The sequence below is a fragment of the Microtus oregoni genome, unplaced genomic scaffold (assembly GCF_018167655.1).
Source record: "Microtus oregoni isolate MIOR12 unplaced genomic scaffold, Mior012 000004F_ref0000308, whole genome shotgun sequence".
In the NCBI taxonomy this organism is placed as follows: Eukaryota; Metazoa; Chordata; class Mammalia; order Rodentia; family Cricetidae; genus Microtus; species Microtus oregoni.
In genome coordinates this window covers 25,279,729-25,300,271 of record NW_024543063.1, presented here as the reverse complement: position 1 = coordinate 25,300,271, position 20,543 = coordinate 25,279,729, and the positions used below count along the sequence as shown (strand labels likewise).

General features: G+C 46.9%; 1 protein-coding gene across 1 annotated transcript; it reads right to left on the bottom strand.

Annotated features, from left to right (window-relative positions):
- Positions 1-2,481: 2,481 nt before the first annotated feature.
- Fzd8 (frizzled class receptor 8) lies at positions 2,482-5,244 on the bottom strand. Its single transcript, XM_041650047.1, has one exon. The coding sequence runs from the start codon at positions 5,242-5,244 to the stop codon at positions 3,187-3,189; it is 2,058 nt and encodes a 685-aa protein (XP_041505981.1). The 3' UTR covers positions 2,482-3,186.
- Between the last annotated feature and the right edge of the window lie 15,299 nt (positions 5,245-20,543).

Genomic DNA, 20,543 nt, shown 5'->3' with positions numbered 1-20,543 from the left:
GTTAATCACATTAGATTTTATTTACTTTGATCTTCAGGGCACACAACAACCACATTGCCTACCCTCAGATAGTTGATAAGTCTTAACACTTTTTAAATGTTAAGGACAGGCCTATATAGCTTACAGTGGTATCTGGGCAATCACCCTGTCCTTTGTCTGATGCGCATGGGCCTAGAAGGGTCCTTTACTTTTCCTGCCCTCTCAATCAACTTTGGGTATCATTTGGGTGTTGACAACTTTTGTTTCATGTCTCGGCTTTCAAAGCCCAGGGGTTCAGTGCCAGCCCTGAATGCAGTCAGTCTGCTGATCACAGCAGCAGGCCTTTTCCACGGAACGTCCCCAGAGTGGAAGCAGTGCTTTTTCTTGATTCACAAGTTTGTTAAGTTGTGCACACTTAATGGCCATCTTGTAAAAGTTATCACTTATGGCATTTTATGATTATATATGGAAAATGAACGAGCTAAGAGCTTCAAAGTATGACAACTCCCCAAAGTCATAGTTGAAAATCATCACCAAGAACACCATTATGTCAGAAAAATCAGCAAGTTAACCGATAACGTTTAGCTCTTTTCCTTTCTACAGATGATAAAGCCCTGGCCCCAACTTTGACCTTATTACTGAATTTGCAGAGTTCATGGCCAGTTTACACACACACAGCCCCCAAGTCAATAAGTGAGATGGGAGTGCATTTAGGAACCTAGGCCACAAAACAGCAATTATTTAACAAATAAAACTGCTGGCAAGGTGCCCAATTTTTTAAAATAAGATGGGCATGGCAGCTGAAGCTTGTATTTACATTACATGTCTAATTTAAAAAATCCAGTTAACACAAATAGTGACTTTGGAAGGGAATAGAAAATTAAAAAATAAAACACCCATACTTCTTCAGTGAAGGTCGATAAAATAAGCAGTCTTCTTCTTATGCATTCAGAATTTAGTCACTAAAGGAAAACCAAACTGCTAAGAAGGGCACCCAGGGCCCCTCCCCATCCACAAGGCTGGACTCCAGTTATTAGCAGGGTAGCTGCCAGTTTATCTTGATTGACAGGTTAATAGGGGACCTGGGGCTGTCTTTTCAATATGAACATATAACCTTACCAATTACTTTTAAATTATTGCTAATCTTCCAGAAATTAAAAAAGCCTACAGAAGAAAATTATCTGAAAAATATCTGCTGAAGAAGCATTTCCTGCAAGGGGTTTGAAAGGTCCAGTTCAGAAAATTTACCAGCATTTAGTCAATAGAATTTACTGAGGATTTTTTTTTTAAAAAGAAAAACTTGTAGTTTATAATAGTTCATTGGTTCAATTAGGAGTGAAAAAGAAGGGAGTTTTGTAATGCAATTGTCCAGCAAAGGAAACCGCTTTAAATTGGGGGATTATGTGCACAGACCACCTGTGGGGTATTCAGAGCCTTTTCCACAATGCACAACCCAGGCCTAGCTGCCTGCGGGCTGGCTAACAAAGCCCTGGAAAGCTGCTGAAAAGGCTGCGCGCACTTGCGCCTCTGGTCTTCACTAACTGTTACAAGTCTTCGTCTCCTCTCTCCCTCTCCTTTTTAAAGTAAAAGTCCCACATCCCTTTAATGGAAAAGCGGTAAGGCTCTGCGGTGGCCAATTGGTCTGCACCAAGAGGAGCCAGGCAGCAGGGAAAGAAACTTCAGACTACACAGCACATTCGAGAGGAGAAAAGATCAAAGTTTTTCAAACTCAAAAGACCAAGTTCCCTACAGATTAACCCTATTCATTTAGCTCCTCTTAAAGGAATGATGTGCGGAGCCACTGGGCAGACAGGTAAAAAGTTCAACAATTGCCAGCACATTCTTCTGCTGATTCAACAGCCTTCTGTTCAAATAAATTAGCTTAGTCTTGACAGAGGAACAATAGCTTTTTTCTCCAGGAAAAGCAGCACACTTGGAACACACAAGCACGGAGCGCTATTAAGAAGTTAACCCATTCGTTTAATCTGTTAGCTGGCACCTGCCCTGCTACACCAGATTGTGAAGTGACTTACAGAGTAGAGGTGACCCGTGGCTTCAAATACTAACCTCCAAATTTTAGAGTGTGGCCAGGTCTGTAAAAGGTCAGGACTTTCAAAAATCACAGACTGGAGACATTTACATAGGGCTGCTGTTTCAAATTAAGCGACATTATACCAGCCAAATAAACAGGCTGGGTGGAATGGCAGCCTTTGCAAACTGTCCATCCACTCACACCACACATGCCAAGGTGAGCTGTCACTCACAGGTCAGCAAAGAGAGACCATGAAAAACACCATCTTTGGGGGAAGGTGCAAAAACGCGATTCTGATTTCAAATCAACAATGACATTTACTTTGCTAACAGTTGAAGAACTAGAGATTAACAGGTAATTGTGTCCATGCCTAAAGTCAGTGCACAGAAGGGCAAGCCAGAAAATGTCCATTTTCCCACATGTCCTCGGCAAGCATAAGGGGGACAGTTCAGAAGACTCGGGGGACAGGGTGGTATTTAAATCATTTATCAAAAGTCATTTTATTGACAAAATAGAATACTTATATTTGTTCTTACAGGGGAAGCCTCTAAACTTTTTACAGATAATGTACACGTTGTATATCTTTGGATATATACATATTTTACACTTTTTCTTTTCTTTTTTTTTACAATTTAACAAATAATTATATAAATACATCCTCTAATGTAAGAAACCCGTATTTACTTGGGGTGTATAATTAAGACATCTCTTGTTTATTTAAGGCATCTGCCTGGTCATTAAGAATACCCAAACCGTGCAATCCTACAAGGTAGCAGTCGTCCCTCCTCCAGGGTGTGAGGAGTGAATTTATGCAGGCGGGGTTGAGGGTGAAGCGGTCCCTCGGGTGAAGTCTGCAGCTTGACCTCAAGGCTCAGCCAGGGTACCCAGGAGGTTTCCAACTCTCCTAGCAGACTGAAACCATTGCCTGGGGGAGGCGCTCCGGAGCGTCGGAGGGGAGGGGCTGGGTCTGGGAGGCTTCAATGCCAGGTACTTTGTTCTAAGGGAGTCATTTAAGTCCCAGCGGCTAATGGATACCATTAAGAGTTCATTATCATGCTAATAGCAATCAACACGGTGAAGGGGTGGGAACCCCGGCCTGTCTGGGGTCCCTAAGCCGCCCTCGGGCTCCCCCATCCCCCACCCCTCTCCGCCCCTTCTGGGCGTCCGCTCAGGGTTCAGACCTGGGACAATGGCATCTGTTTAGGGTAAGACATGGAGCTGGCCGTGCCAGATCGCCACGTCAGGCCGGTGCTGACGTCGCTGTAGAGAGATCCCCCGCCTCCGCCGGGTCCCCCACCCCCGCCTGGCCCGGGGCCGCCGCCCCCCGGGCCGCTGCCTCCGGCCCCCGCGCCTACTGCTGCGCCTTTGCTAGCCCAGCAGCAGCGGGTGCACAGCGCGCGCCAGGACTCCAGAGTCTTGCCGGACCAGACCCATACGCCCGACGTGATGCCAACCACCAGACACATGAAGTACTTGAGCATGAAGACCGCGTAATCCGGCCTGCGCGCCTGGTCAGGCTGCAGGTCCCTAAGGCATGGGCAGTTGTGAGTGGCCTCCCAGCGAGGACGGTTGTGCTGCTCATAGAAAAGGCAGGCGACAACGACGGCGGCGGGCACCGTGTAGAGCACGGTGAAGAGGCCCAGGCGGATCATGAGCTTCTCTAGCTTGTGCGTCTTGGTTGGGCCTCCTTGCTGCTTGATGACCGAGCGGATTCGGAATAGGGACACGAAACCAGCCAACAGAAACATGGTGCCAATGAAGAGGTAGATGACCAGCGGCGCTAGCACGAAGCCGCGCAGGTTGTCGAGGCTCTGGTTTCCCACGTAGCAGATGCCCGCCACCGGGTCGCCGTCCACGGAGCTGAGCGCCAGCACCGCGATGGACTTGACGCTGGGCACTAGCCACGCGGCCAGGTGGAAGTACTGTGAGTAGCCCGCGATGGCCTCGTTGCCCCACTTCATGCCAGCCGCCAGGAACCACGTGAGCGACAGGATTACCCACCAGATGGAGCTGGCCATACCGAAGAAATAAACAAGGAGGAAGACCACGGTGCACAGCGCGGGGCCGGTGGTCTCATAGCGCACGTGCTGCTCCACGGCTCCCAGCTCCTCGTACTCGCCGCGCGCGCCCGGGCCGCTCGCCCCCGCTCCCGCCGCCCCCGCGCCAGCAGCAGCGGCGCCGCCAGCACCCCCAGCTCCTCCCGCACCCGGAGCGCCACCGCTGCAGGCCACTTTCTCGTGCCCTGCCACCAGGCGCACCAGGTAGCCGACCGATACGAAGAGGTAGCAGGCGGAGAGGAAGATGATGGGCCGTTCCGGGTACTTGAAGCGCTCCATATCGATGAGGAAGGTGGAGACTGTGGCGAAGGTGGAGACGAAGCAGAGCACCGACCACAGGCCGATCCAGAAGACGGTGAAGGCGCGCTCATCCTGACTGAAGAAGGGGTTGTGGCAGGGCAGAGCGCAGTTGGCGATCTGACCCGTCTTGACGCGGTTGTAGAGCGGGTGGCGTTCGTTCGACACGCTCACCATCGGCGCGCGGCACTGGCACCCAGGCTCGCAAGGAGCGGCGCCACCACTAGGGGGCCTCGCCTTCCCGCCGCGCGAGGGGGGCACAGCCGCCGTGTCCCCGCCGCCCCTGCCGCCGCCGCCGCCACGGTGTGGGGGCCTGGCCCCTGGCGGACGGCCGTGGCCGCTGCCTGAGGGCGGCTGCTCGCCGGGCGGCGGCGGCGGCAGGCGGCGCGGTGGGCTGGGCGCGGCCGTGGTGAGGTCGGTGCGGTTGTAGTCCATGCACAGAGTGTCGGGGTTGCCCTGCTCCGGCAGCCGATCGCAGCGCATGCGGTCAGGCCAAGCGAAGCCGTACTGGCGCATGAGCGGCGCGCAGCCGGCCTTGGCGCGTTCGCACACCGAGCGGCAAGGCGGCAGAGGCTTCTTGTAGTCTTCCAGGCAGATGGGCGTGTACATGCTGCACAGAAAGAACTTGAGGTCGGGGGAGCACTGGATCTCCACCAGGGGCCAGAACTGGTGCACTTCCAGGCCCGCCTCATCTTGTGTGTCGTGGTTGAACTGGTTGGGCATGTAGGTGTAGTTGTAGCCGATGCCCTTGCACAGCGGCACCGTGATCTCTTGGCATGTCAGCTCCTTGGCCGAAGCGGCGGCGGCGCCGCTCGAGCGCTGCAGCAGCGCCAAGGCGGCTAGCAGCGAGGTCACTTCCAACAGGTAACCCCACTCCATGCTGCGCGCCGCGGCCCCACGTCCTCTTCCTCTAGACGGCGCGCAGAAGGGCCCTAGGGGACCCAGAGAGGAATCGGAGGAAAGGGAAAGCAGGCGACCAGCGGGTCTTGTGCTGCTTCTCCCTGAGAAGCCGAGAATCTGCCAACAATCTAGCCCTTTCTGGGCAGCGTTTGTGGCAGCAGGGTCGCAAGCCTAGGCAGAAGTCTTCCGGCCCTCCCCCCGTGCCTCTCCTGGGGCAAGGGTGACCGCAGGCGCGCCACAGTTCCACAGGGTCTGTCCTACGCCCTCCGGGTCGCACTCAGCCCTCCCGGAGCAAAGTGGTGGCCCCTGGGTTCATCGTCCAGAGCTCACGCAGGTCCTCCTGCACGCCCAGCCACTTCGCGTGGCGCCCAGCAGCGAAGGCTCAGAGGGCGGCGCGCAGCAAGTTTCCTTTCGGGCCGCAGTCAAGATGGCTGTGCCTGGCCGCTCGCCTCTGGGGTCACACCTAGCGGCCCCTCTCCGGGCCCCGAGGGTTCATGTCCGTCCCAGGCCCCACCGCCACAGCCAGAGTTCCGGGCCCTCCGCTGATCAGGCCGCCGCCGCCTCCTCACTCCCGCGTCGATCCCAGTCGGTCCTCCTGCATCTGCCGCCAGAGAAAGTCCGTGTCGCGTTTTGGCCACAGTCGGATAGGGTGTGCAGGCTGTGCCTTCTTGCGAGACCAAAAAACAAATACAGAGCGAAAGGCGGAGGGGACACCTGAGGGCCGTGGTCCGCGCCAGCAGCCGCCTCCACCTCCGCAGGAGCTGCTCCCTTCGCCCAACTTCCCGGCTTCGGTCGGCTTGCGCCTCCAGGCCGGCTCATGAATATTTATACAGCCTGTACTTGATCTCCGCCCCCTTCTGGAATCACCAATCACTGGGCGATAGGGCGGAGTCTATGCGCTCTCAAGGTTCTGCCTTCCTTAAGGAAGTCCGTAGTTTGGCGACTGGTTTTCTGGCTTTGGGCGGGTGGAGAGTTTAGTCACCTTGGGACTGACCGCACCAATTGAGCTTTTACCACAGAGCTCTGTGCTTCAGAGATCTTGGTCGCATTTCTCCGAGTCTGTATCTGGGTACTGGGACAGTGTTTTGATAGTGAGTTGCACCTCCCGCGACTCTCCGAACCTGTTAAGATCCAGCTAGTCTCGGTCCATGGACAATACTCGCTGGTTCTGGAGGGCCTTGGAAGCTCAAGGAGGGCTCTAAGGCTGATCCAGACCCGGAGCTGGGGTATTTGGGGAGGGATGCCCTTTTGGAATTCTCATAACAAGGTCTTTTCAGACTTGGAGAATTGGGAATAGTGCGACTTCTGTTGCAGCTAGGTGATCAGGTTTGGTCAAGGGAGTGTTTAGGAGCCCTGCCTCCGTGCAAAGAACTTAAGTGTTCATTGCTGTGTGAGCTGGGGCATCTCAATTCCTTGCTTAGAAAGTGGGAGTGATCAAAACAGATGTCATTGGGGAGGTTGATCTTTGGTTGAGACAAAATATATAAATATATGAAGCACGTGGACTCAGTTCCTCCTTTCAAACACAAACTAATAAGACAGACACACTGACAACTACCACTGCATTCCCACGTCGCTTGCTTGCTACTTTTAAGACCATACGCCACCTATCTAAAAACTTAACTTGTGTTTGCAAGCGCCTCCTTTTCTGCTGTGAGAGGCGGGGCTGCGCCCTAGCGGGGACGCGGGGACCTTACGGCGCTCAACCCCCAGAATCTGAGGAGCTTTCAGCAGCCGCCAGCGCTTTCAGCGTCCACCTTAAGAAGGGAGGGGGGTGTGAGGGGCCAGGGCTTGGCAGGTTCATTTACGCTTGTTAGGACATCCCAGGGGGTTGTCTTTCTCCTAGAATGGAGTGTTTATTTTTTAATTGATGTGCTGTTTCATTTAGCGCTTGTATGGAACTCATGCTGCGGCTGTAATTACTGTAATCTCGGGAATAAGCATTTCAGATAGCCAGGAGGGTGGCGGTGACGGGTTCGCGGGCTCTTCTCTTTCTCTCTCTCTCTCTCTCTCTCTCTCTCTCTCTCTCTCTCCCTCTCTCTCTCTCTTCCACTCTCCTTCTTTCTCCTTCCCTTCCTTCTTCCCCGCCTCTTCCTCTCTTCCCTGTCTTTCTCTTCCCCTCTTCCCCCTTCCTCTTTTTCTTCCTTTCTTTTTTGTTTCAGGATTTTTGCTCTTTGTCCGATTTCATACCAGGAACAAGTGGAAATAGAGAACAAAAGTTTAGCAGGAGTAGAGACAGAGGCAGACTGCAGGTCCATTCGAGGCCATGCAGGTTCTTTGGGGGTGGACTTGTGGTGGTAGAGTGTGTGTGTGTGGGGGGGGGGGGATGGCAGTTATCTATATAAAAACAACCTTGTGGCAAAACAAACTTAGCGACCTTGGTGTATTGTAAGTTAAAGTACTCTGTCTTCCTCTTGTTCTCTGCGGCTCAGAGCAGCAGACTCTAGGAATAGCGCCTTCTGTAGGCTTGCAGAAACATGGCCTCTGCGGTTTCCAGCAGGATTTTGCCCTCAGCATGCAAGACTGCTCGGTTAATAGGTACATCCCACCATCTTTTTTATTTATCATTTTAAAGTTGAAATCTACTTAGCATCTTCACGTAGTGAAAGCACATTGCCTACTCTTGGAAACAAGAACTAAATTCTTCTAGAATCCAGAATTCAAAGTGTCTGCGAAGTTAGCTGATTCAGCAGAAAACGGGCCAGAAGAAAAAGCCAAGCCTTTACTTTGTTATTGTTTACTTTTCAGTAGATCCCTCCCTTCTTTGGAGTTCCAGTACCAGAGTGGAAAGCCACCTAGACCTGCAGTTTCAGGGTGCCCACAGGGTTGCCCCCCACCGTACTGGGCGCAGGCACTACAGGGATCTGGGACCCGGGCTCTGAGAAGGCAGCACCTCTAAAAGACTGCGCAGGCACAGGAAGCCAGGACACCCCCCCCCCCCCCCCCCGCGCAAAGACCGCAGGTGGGAGGAGCCAACTTTCCAAAAGCCACTGGCGACGTTTCTACTGTTTTTCTTCAGCAGAGAAATGTCAAATACTGAAGTTTAGAATTACAGTATATAAATTGAATAGAGTTAGGTAAAACAAACTGACATTTGAAAACCGAGGCTGAAAATCGTTGATTTTGGCTTTCGATTGGCATTTAAATTTTTTTTAGAGACAAAATGAAGCTTGAGGATGTGGAATGTGGAAAGTTTGGGTAAGAATATTAAGTTCACATGAAATAACAAGCAGATAAAAGTTCATACTTTCCAAAACCATGGGCTGATTTGAGACATCAAGCCACATGTAAAAAAAATGAATGGAAATTTACTTTTAATTGAGAAAATACAATAATAGCATTTAACAATATTATTAAAGGGCTACTTAGTATTTCAGAGTAAGAAGAGTAGTGTCTGGAGCCAGGTGAACATATAAGAAGGCAGGCACAATCAGAGAAACCAAAATCATTACACACACGTGTATAAGAAAACAATGATTTTTTAAAAAGTGCAACAGCTGTATTTTAGGGGTAAGGAATAGTTTTAGGAATGACAGAAAATAGAAAGTTTGTGTTCCGTATCCTCCAGCACAGTAACAAATACATTAGCTTTCCACCACCATTGCTGTAGCTGCAGTTTGGGGACAGGGTTTTTAAGTTCCTCAGGTCAATTTCCAGCACTTCAAAACAAAGCACAAAATGTTTCCATTTAATACATACCAGAGACAGGAGACAGCCCACTTACAGAAGAAAGGGTTCTCTTGTCCCATAGTTTTGCAGGTTTCTGTCCAGGGCTGACCCCAAGAATCTGGTGGCGAATCCACATAACACTGCAGGGAGAGTATGGCAGAACCCATCTCACAGTCGAAATACAAAAGACAGAGAAGAAGGGCCCTTAATAAATTCCCTTAAACACATGTTCACATTGAGCCGAGAATCTTTAAGGATGCCAGTTGGGGCATTTTGTATCCCATGATAGCAAAGTTAAAAGGCACACATCTACATCTGGAGAAGAAAGGCTTAGAAAACATGGACCACTCTGGAGACTTCCAAGAGTGTCCGACTGATGTCTAAGCATTTCTGGGGAAAGGATATAAGAATATTGCTCCATGCTGAAGCACTTGCCTAGCCCTCTCAGCATGCCTTGTTCAATCCCTAATGCCATAAAATGAGGGACTGGATGTATATAATTTACTTAGCATGCATGTTGCTCTAGACCCACCAGACCCATAATACTAGACACACTCATGCCTGTAGTCTCAGCGTGGGGGAGGGGAGTCAGAAGACAAGAAATTCAAAATCACTGTCGACTGTGTTACAAGTTGGAGCTCAGGTCTGGCTACAAACAAAACTAAAACAAAACATGAGAAAATCCTGATATAAGAGAGATCTTAAAATATATGAATAAAATGATATATTCCAAAGAGTATATGGAGAGTTATTTTATAGCTAACAAAATTTCTGAGGTTATACCTAACATCATTGTTTTTTTTAAAGCTTAGTTTCCTTCAGAAGAGTGATCAAGAATTATACTGCTAGAGAATATGAAGAGTGAGGTGCCTTGGTATGTTTAAATTCAGTCTTTCTAAGGACATAAGCAGAAGAAAAGTTGGAATGAACTGGTCTTACTTCCACATATGATTAAATGAACAGAGGTGCTGTTATTTGGTCTTCAGTGTGCCCAGACACCTGCACATTAAAGATTTGGACGCTACCATGATGTTACTGACAGGCAGTGGAAGCCTTAGGAGACCGGACCTGGTGAAAGGAGGTTAGGTCCCTGGGGGTGTGGTATTGAGAGGGATATTGAGACCCCAGTGTCGTCTTCTCCTCTCTTTTTGGTACCACTGTGAGGCATTCTGTTCCAGCACATACTCCATGCAGTTCTACGCAGTCTTGCCATATAGGTTCAACCAGTTATGAACTAGAATCTTTGACTCTTAAGTCAAAGTCCATGTGTTGGGGGAGGCCTCACATTCATTTTCTGGCCTCCCAGACCAAAAATAATCACACAGAAACTATATTATTTGCAATACTGTTTGGCCAATTGCTTAAGCGTATTTTCTGGCTGGCTCTTATATCTTAAATGAGCTCATTTCTGTTCATCTGTGTATCTCCACATGGCTGTGGCTTACTGGCATGATTCCGGTGTATCTGTCTCCAGTGGCACACTATATGGCTTCTCACTGACTCCACCTTCTCTCTCTCTCTCTCTTCTCCAGCCTGGCTATATTCTGTTATGCCATTGGCCAAAAGCAGCTTCTTTATTAGCCAACAAAAGCAACACTTACAGAAGGACTTCCGACACCATCCATGTTTCCTCTTTTTAAATTGTTGATCACAGATCCGTGTTAGTAAAACAAGAAGTGGAGCCCTATAAAAGGCGTTCTTTTTTTTTTTTATTGAGAAAAAAAAGTTTCCGCCTCGCGTTCTTATGTTTTAAACTTTTCTATTTTCATAAGTTCTACTAGGGACTCCTGTAAGAGGAAGGACTCTCACTGTCTCTGGTGTGACAAGGTCCATGTGAAGAGGGTGTCAATTTCTGGGTGGCACATACATCACTCCAGGTCTGGCACTCACTCAACATAGACCTGCTATGTTTGAAACGGAGATGGCACTGCCCCGAGCAACTTTACAATCACTCTAGGATGTGTCTTAAAAGACAATAAATGATTCTCAGTAGATTGTCCAGATGCATCTTATGAGATGCACCATGCATTAGTTTGGGAGATTTGAGGTATTGTAAAGACCTAAGAAAACTGGCTTTGGCCAAGAGGCAATTAAGATTTCAGTAAATCTCAGTATTGGCTCCTTAAGTCCTTCACAGATGTCAGGCCTGCCACCCAGCTTGTTGGCTTCCCACAGAGTTTATTGTCAAACTTCAGATAACATCAGCCAGAAAAGGAGTTGTAACAAGTACTTGCACTGGGAGCCCCTATCTCCTTAGAAAGAAAAGTCTGCTCTGAAACCAGAACTGCTTCTCCTTAGAGTACCCTACTCTGAGTGTGTCAACGCCAGTCTTAGCTGCAAGAGAGGGTTGAGGTGACATTAGGCTCTGGTGACAAAGAAGGAGAAAGGGGAACACTAATAGTGTTGGCTATACATTTGATGTATTAAAATATGAGATTTGAAAGCTGGGGAGATGGCTCAGTTGGTCCAGTACCTTCTACACAAACATTCAAATCTGAGTACTATTCCCAGGCACCCAGATAAAAGCTAGGCAGGGGCAGCAGAGAGCAGAGATGGGTGGATCTCTGAAGGCACTGGCCAACCAACTCAGCTAAACTGAGGAACTCCAGCTTTGGTGGGAGACATTGTCTCAAAATGTAAGGTGGAGAGACATTGAAGAGATACTCAATATTGAACTCCACACATAAATGCATGTATGAGAGCAAGTACACACTTGCAAACACACACACACACACACACAACACACACCCGAGCATGTATGCCCACTTTCTGCCTCTCCTCCAACACACAAAGAAATGAACTTCTAAGCATCATCACTGGCCAGTAGCCCTAGTTGTCCAGGATATCTTCCTTAGGGTCATGAATTAAGAATGGCATAAGTTTCTGGGTGCTGATGGCACTCAGTTTTAATCCCAGCACTCAGGAGGCAGAGGCAGGTGAATCTCTGAATTTGAGACCAGCCTGGTCTACAGAGGTGCACGCATGCACTCATAGTGGGTGTGACTGTGTGCACAAGAAACGCACAAGAGCAAGCCAGCCAAAATCCCACCACAGGTGGGAGATGTCTACATGAAATCTTCCCTACAGCTGAGGAGCTATGGGTTGGCTGTTAGGGAAGGGAGAGAGTCGTGACCTCTGACAGGCTGCTGTCTGTGTTCCTGTGGATGTCCTGCAGCCATGGATGTACTGACAGCACTGTTTCAAATGAGTGTGTGATGATGGTGGGAGATTCAGACAAGTTGGACAGGAGAGAATGGGAAGAGGATTTGGGCAAAACATACCAGATCCATATATGAAATTCTTGAACAACACATTTTGAAAGTTGAAAAATATAACAAGCTAAATTTTGTCCTTGGAAAAATTCCCTTATGTTGGATGTTGCCACGTGCCTTTAACCTCAGTGACTGGAAACAGGGACAGGCAGATCACAGGGGCTCATTGGGCAGCCAGTCTAGGCAAAATACTGAGATTCTGGTTTAGTGAAAAAGATCCTAGCTCATCGAATAAAAGGAAAAGAAAAAGGCATTCTGATATCAATCTCTGGCCTCCACCATGTGTGCAAACAAGGGCACACACCTGTACACATGTAGACACATTCACACACACACACATTGTGAAATTTAGTTTAAAATGTATTACATTTGTTTATGCTGTGGAATATGTGTTTAATGATACAAAGATGTGCTGCATTCTTTTATGGTGCATTTGTTTAACTCTGTAAAGCTGTGTTACTTTGCTTGCCTAAAACACTTGATTGGCCTTGAGCAAGGCCGGAGAAGGATAGGCAGGGCTTGCAGGCAGAGAGACGAAAGAGAAGGGGGACAAATTTAGGCTCCAGAGATGGGACAGAGAAAAGCGAGGAGCAAGAAAAAGAGGAGAGGGGTATGCAAGGAGCCAGTCACCCAGTCACACAACCTGCCACAGAGTAAGAAGGCAAGAAAGACATATAGAATAAAGAAAGAAGAAAAGACTAGAGGCAAAACATTGATGGAGGAAGGTCATTGGTTAAGTAATAAAGGAACTGCTTGGCCCCATAAGTTAAAACATAGGTGGGAGGAGTAAACAGAACAGAATGCTGGGAGGAAGAGGAAATGAGCTCAGAGATGCCATGCTTCCCTCTCCAGGGCAGACGCAATAGCTCTGCTCTCTGAGGCAGACACATGAAGCTCAGACCCAGGATGGACGTAGGTTAAGATCTTCCCTGGTAAGCCACCTCGTGGGCTACACAGATCATTAGAAATGAGCTAGTCCAGGTGCGAGAGTTAGCTGAGAAGAGGCTAGATATAATGGGCCAAGCAGTGTTTAAAAGAATACAGTTTGTGTGTTGTTATTTCTGGTGTAAAGCTAGCCGTACGGGAGCTGGGCGGGACGAAAAGCAGGCCCGCAGCTCCATTACAAAACATAGAAGAGGAAACAGGTAATTTATGTTTGAAAAGCTGGCTAGAAGCAAGCTAAGCTATGGCTGGGCATTCAGAAGTAAGAATAAAATCTCCACGTATTTATTTGGAAGCTGGGTGCTGGGCCCCCAAAGAATAAACACACACACACACGCGCACACACACATACACACACACACCAGAGGAAAAAATTACCTTGCTAACATCTAATGTGTGTTATTTTGTATATTTTTATTTTTCACATTGAGAGAAAGAAATTACCAAAGGGCAGATTATAGCTTAGCTACCTTCCCCTTCATGTGTTATCAGAGAGTACTCAGGTATTTTGGCTGCTCCACTTCCTGGTTTATGTCTTTCTCTTTGACTGGGATGACCAAACCCACGGCCCCACAGTGTCCTTCTGATTGAGTACCTGTGGTTTTTGTCAAAAAGAAGGGCTGGGAAAGGAGGATAAGGTCTTGCTTGCAGTTTGGAGGCCACAGAACTAATCTTAAAACTCTCAGTATCCTTGATGGAACAGTCTTTTGGTTTTTTTCTAAGCTGCCCATTCACTGCCTGTGACATTAGGTCACCCCTGATATTGCATGTCGACACAAAAGTATTAAACTCGTTACAAGCTAAGGAAAGGTGACTGAAGAAGACCATGTGTGATGTAGAGAAGACAATGTACAGGCCAGACAATCCCAGAAGAGGCTAGACATGTGGCCAAATCTATTTGCAATAATTATTTTTTCTGTTGCTGTGATAAAACACCATGACTAATGGCAGAAGCAAGGGTTTATTTGCCTTATGGTCCCGGAGGGGTAAGAGTCCCTCCTGGCAGGAAAGTAAGACTGCAAGCATCAGACATGGCAGCTGGAGGAGAAGCAGGAAACAATAAACCTAAGCATTCTCAAACAGTGCCTCCAACTCGGTATCAGGCTGGTGCTAAGTGTCACGTGGTTGTGACGTTTTCTTTTACATGGAACTCATGTGGGATGATTGTAGCTATTCAGCTGCAAAGCTGTTGGGTAGTCATTCACATAGGAAAGATGATAGGAGACAAGTAAATGTTCCTAGAGGTTGAACCAGGGTCAAATCAGGCCTGGCTGCTGCTCAGTCATCGAGGGAGAAGAGGCCCAGGTGTATGGGGGAGTAGCTGAAGATAAACTGGCTTTATCTAGGGTGCTCGTACGATAGCTGTGGTTTTTCCTGGACAGAAGCACTTGCTTGTGTTTGCACCTGGCTGAGTCTGTGCCCTTGGTTGAATTGCCTCAGTGAGGAGCTGCCTTGCACAGGAAGACTTGTCTCACCAATGTGTGTTTTAGAAGGATCTGTTGTTTTGAGGGCTAAAAAGAAAGAATTCAAAGTGTCACCTATTAGGGTCACCTTGTTGATTCTTAGTCATTCTGTTTCCCATTGGAATCCTTGTGATCTCTAGGCTCTTGTCATAAAGTATGCCTTTTCCATGACTGGGGAGACAGCTCAGTCTATAAAGTCAGGATCTTTATAGACTGAGTTCTATCCATCAACACACACACACACACACACACACACACACACACACACACACACACACGTTTTGACTTGGTGGTTTACATTTGTAATTCCAGAATTTGGGAGGTGGAGATACACAGATCCCTGGGCCTCGCTGGCCAGCCATCCTACACTAACTGGTGAGCTCCTGATCAGTGAGAGAACCTGCCTCAAAAAGCAAGGTGGCTGGCTCCTGTCTAAGGTGGTGTGGCCTCTACATGCATACATATACAGGGTGCTTACTCCCGCCAAAACGTGCTTCTTCTTATACTTACTGTGACACAATTGCCACTCTGACTACAATAGTCTCAAACCTAGCAACATTGTTTCAGATGGCATTTGCTGATAGGTGTGATGGCACTCACCGTGTAAACCATGGAGGCTGTGTATGGGCAACCAAGACTGCAGACCCCTCCTATAGATGTGTCATATGCCAGGGCTGCTGAAATAGCTCAGATTCATTATGTGTTGGATTTTGGATTAATTTTATGGTTGTGTAATCAGAAGCCTTAGAATGTTGTCAAATTTTGGCAACTCTGACATTCAGTGACCCCCTTTGATGAAAGCCACTGACACTTTGGGAAGCTAGCTTTAGACCACAGTGCTTGCACCCAGCAGGACATCATTTTTTAGTGAAACCCTGAAGGTCAAACAAACACATATACACAAAGCAACAAAGTTTAAGTTCAAATTAGGAGACAAATCTCAGAAACCACGGCGGAGCTATTCTGATGGCACAGACCTTTGAACACATCAGCCTGGATGGTATCCATGGCATCTGATATGCTTCTTGGGTCAGAAAGACTGTCTTTGCTCTGTATGCTTCCTCTTGGAGGTCTCAGAAAACACTCAGATATCCACAGGCATGGCATAGCTGTTTTATTTGGAAGAATCCCTGCAAATGCCGATCTCTCACCACAAGCCAATGCTGAGGGTTCTGGTTTAGCACAGGGTACATAATTTTGGAGTGTCTCCACCCATCTTCTAGAAGAAACATCTCCACTGGCATGAGCTCCTGGCAGCTCCCAGCTCTGCTGGTATGGTAGCCTGGGTAGGCTGTGGTTTAGGGAGGAGCCGTTGGCAATGCATTGGCCCACTCTGCTCTTCTTCTGGGAGTTCTGTTTGCTCAGAACCAGACACAGCACTGCCAGTAGCCAAGGATAGGCCTGCTCAGTTCTGCAGTCAGAATGAGGGGCTGCACAACCCGCAAATCAAAGCCACATTTTCTAATATTAGCTTCATTGGTTCAAAAAGTTTTTAGTTTTAACAAAAAGTCTATCAGATGCCTTGTATCTTGTTTTACAACCTGGGGTTTATAAAGTCCCTGTTTGTCCTTGCCCTACTCTGTCACAGATTCAAAAATACAAGATTAATGGCATCTAAAGCGGAATTATACCTGAGGTTTATCTTTGGTCACATACCTACTCACATAGTGCTCCTGTAAATACACACATATATAGGATGCAAAATACAACAACTGAAAAGTCACAAACACGTGGAAATTATAACAAATTATACAAGTCATATTTAAGCTGTAAATATTTTGACATAGTTGTTTCATATTTATCTTCCTTAACATAAAACTTCACAGGTATGACCAATATCCTGCAATCCTGCCCCTCACTCATTTCCAGACATACGTTCTATTTCAAATACCTTTGGACCTTTGGGTAATTTTGTATATTTATTTGTATATAAACGCTAACCTTGTTTGTCTTTTTTAAATGATGTAAAAAATTATGTGTGTGTATATATACAATACATATGTACAAGAGCTCAAAAGAGGTCATTGCATCCCCTGGATCTAAAGATACAAGCTGTTGTGAGTCACTTGTCCTGGGTGCTGGGGACCTTTTGGGTCCTCTGAAGAAAGCAGCAAGCTCTATTAACTGTGGAGCATCTCTCCAGCCTCCCTATTCTTGGTTCTTTTGTTGATTTGAGAATGGATCCCAGAGCTTCAGGTGTGCTAGGTGAGGCAAGTGTTCTATCTTTCTGCTCTAAGTGATATTGTTTGAAAAGATTTTGAAACATTTACAGGGGATCTCATACCTCTCATTTAATAGACAGCTTTATAAACTCAGTATTAATGTGGATAAAAGCTTACATTGTCATGGTACTCCACACCTAATCTCTGCTCCATGACTGAGGAGGAGTTTCTTCACCCACCCACGCAGACAGGGTGGCAGGGACTCTGTGAATAGACCACTATCCCGAGCTTCAGGAGTATCCCTAAGGAGATACCTAGAGAAAGAATGACTGCAGTATAGTGCGTATTCCCCCTGAAACTCACCAAGTGCTGCCTGGCTGCTTCAGGAGTATCCCTAAGGAGATACCTAGAGAAAGAATGACTGCAGTATAGTGCGTATTCCCCCTGAAACTCACCAAGTGCTGCCTGGCTGCTTCAGGAGTATCCCTAAGGAGATACCTAGAGAAAGAATGACTGCAGTACAGTCCGTATTCCCCCTGAAACTCACCAAGTGCTGCCTGGCGGCTCTTCACGGTGACTGAATCAAATCCCAAGGCTTCCTAAAGATGTCTCAGTGCCTAGGGGACTGTCAGTTCTGAAACCCAAGCTCACTATTGCCTCAGTGGTTGAAGTCCTCTGGGGTTGGGAACAGGGCCCACAGCCAGGCCAGGGACTAGTTGGAATGGTGTGGGCCTAGAAAAGGGTCATGAGGGCCAGAATTTAGGGGCAGGTATTTTACTACTCTTCCAAAGGACTTGGGTTCAATTCTGAGCACCCACATGGCAACTTACAACTGTCTGTAACTCCAGTTCCAGGGGACCCAACACCCTCATACAGACATACATGCAGGCAAAACATTAATGCTAATGCTCATAAAAAGAAAAGTAACGAAGACATTAAATTCTTACTGGATTTGAGGCCTGACCCACAGGAGAAAAACAATACCAGGTACTATAAACATCTTCAAAATCCACAGTCATAGGTCCTAGGTGGGCGGGAATGGAATAATATTGTTTAGCTAAATTGATAGCATCAAACTGTCTTCTAAATATCTTACTTATAGACAAATACTAGACTCATTTTTAGTATGAGAAGCCTCCCTTTCCTGAGACTAACAGTCAGTTCAGCGACTCATGGCTCTACAAGATGCTGAGAACACATGACACGTGATGCGTGAGTGCTCGGCCCTAAACAAGACATTTATGTCTTCCCCTCTAAGGCTCAGGAATGCTGCAGAAGAAGAGATGGAAAGAATGTTTACTGCACAAAAATAGACCTGTCAGCAGTACGGCTCGGGTGGAGAAGGGTTTCGGGAGGCCCTATCTCATGCTCTGAGCTATTTGCTACTGATATATTCAAGGGCAAAGGGAGTCACTGCCTTCAGTTTGGTCATACCAATGGCTCTGGTTAAATTAAATGGGTCACAGAACAAAAAGTCATGAATCTGGGAGGAGGGGAATTGACAGGGAGGGAAGGAGATGAGGGGGGATAATCAGAATAAATTTGTCAAAGAACAAAATTAATTAAAAATAAATCATTATCCATTCTCTCTGTTCAGACTAGCAGCACATTTAAAGATTTTATTTATTTTATTTTAACTTTATTTGAGGCAGGTGCAATGTGTCCCAAGCTGGTTTTGAACTCACTATGTATGGATGATTACTTAATAAGTAATTTCTGATTCTCTAACTCTGCCCCGTGAGTGCTGGAATTACAGCTGTGTGCTACTGTTATTCTTTTGTCTGCTGCTGGGGATGAACCAAGGTCTTTGTGCATGCTAGGTATCTCTACCAACAGAACTACATCTCCAGTCCCAGAGATTTTTTTTAAAATTAGTATTTTTAGTAGCACACAAAATGATGGAACTCATTGTGATATTTTGACACACATGTACACACACACGTACACACACACACGTACACACACGTACACACCCCCCCACACACCTTACTTATATTCTCGCAGCAAAGCCTTTGTCCTGTGTTTTACAATCTTTTTTGGCCCCCCTTTCTGCATTGATTTCTGAGCCTTAGGTGCAGTTGTCTTGTAGATGTATCAGCTGGGGATGGACACCACACAGCAGACACTTGTACACTGTATTTTGATCACTTGTGGTTTTCTTAAAGATATTTAAATATAGATTTTGCATATGAGAAAAAGTGGCTGATATTTGACTTTCAGAGTCTGGCCTGTTTTACTTAACACAATGTCCTCCAGTTGCATCTGATTTCCAATAAGGAGAGGGGTGTTTCTCATTTCTTGTTTACTTAGACAAAAAGACAAAAAAACAAAAAACAAAAAACAAAAAACAAACCTTTCCAGGGTCTTTCTCCCCACTGGCATGTAGAATAGGCCCACCATAACCTCCCTTCTGGTTTGCTTTTTTGGATTCCTGTTTCTCCTTGGCTGCTGGGTGCTGGGGATTTCTCTGTCTTCTGAGTTTAGGTTCACATTCCATTTCCGTCTTGCCCTTTGAGGTGTTGGATAGATTCTATGGATGCTTGGCATTGTCTTGTTCTGTCTCTCTGTGGACTCCCTGAGAATGCTGCGATTTTCTCTTCACAATATGTTTTATAAATATTTAAAGTAGTTGACTGAATTAATATTTTAGATAGAACTATATTAAAAAGTGAAATTCTACTGATTTGCTTTTCAACTTCTTTTTCCATGAAATCCTCGATACCTGTAAAATATAGTTGTCAATTCTATGTGCTAGTGTAGGCCTTGAAGTCCCTGCTAGTGACTGCTCTGGTCTGAGATCCCAGGCCTGCTATGAATAGCCAGACTGTAGTTAGAAGTTTCCTTTGGTCTCAGAAGTTGGTCTCCATTGCTTATGTCAAGTTCTCCTCCTAGGGTAGCTGTGGCCAAGACACTTGATAGGTGATGGTCTGTAGCTTGGGTGAGGGCAGGAAGAGAAAATGTCCTAAGAAGCAAGAAGAATTCTACAGTTTGCAGAAAACAGAACACTCTTGGGTCTGTCTGTTGTCTGGTTACATTTGTTTCCTTCGTGTGCAAGGGCGTCACCTGGGGATTTCTCCCTGACATGATGTTAAGGGTACTGACCCTCTCACAGCCTCTTTCTGTGATACTATGGGGTGAGTCCGGCTTGACTCTCTACTTGAGCTAAGACATTAATGTATATAATAGACAACTTCCAAACGTACCCATTTAAAAAACATAACAAAACATAAAACTTCCCATGTCTTACATTGTTAATAAGTGAGCTAAGCATTTCAGGCCAGCTCAGCTGAGGAGGTAGAGTGTATAATGGTAAAAATAAAACACTGCAGGTCCCTGAGTGGTGGCAGGGATAGCGAGCCACCAGGGGCAGTGGGTCCCAGGCAGAGAGCTGCATAGGGGTAAGGTACCTTGATGGGTCAGCTGGTCCCACGAGGAACTGTTGCAGGTGAGAGACAGAGATTGATAGATATGCCATGCTGAGTGATGTTGGATATTTATTTAGTAGGAATAAAGAGAAGGAAGAGAAGGGATGGGGAAAGAAGTATCATATACAAGGTTTATGTCTGTTTCTCTTAATTGTAGAAACTGCTATCATGTGTTGCTGAGGATCCGTAGAACTACAACAAAATACCTGTGTTCCTGAGCACATAAAGTAGAACAGGAGGGACTCCTGCATATGGTCCTACAAAGACTTCAAAAATATTTTTAATATGTTTGTGTGTGTGAGTATGTGTGTGTGTAGGTATGTGTGTACAAATGCCTACAGGTGT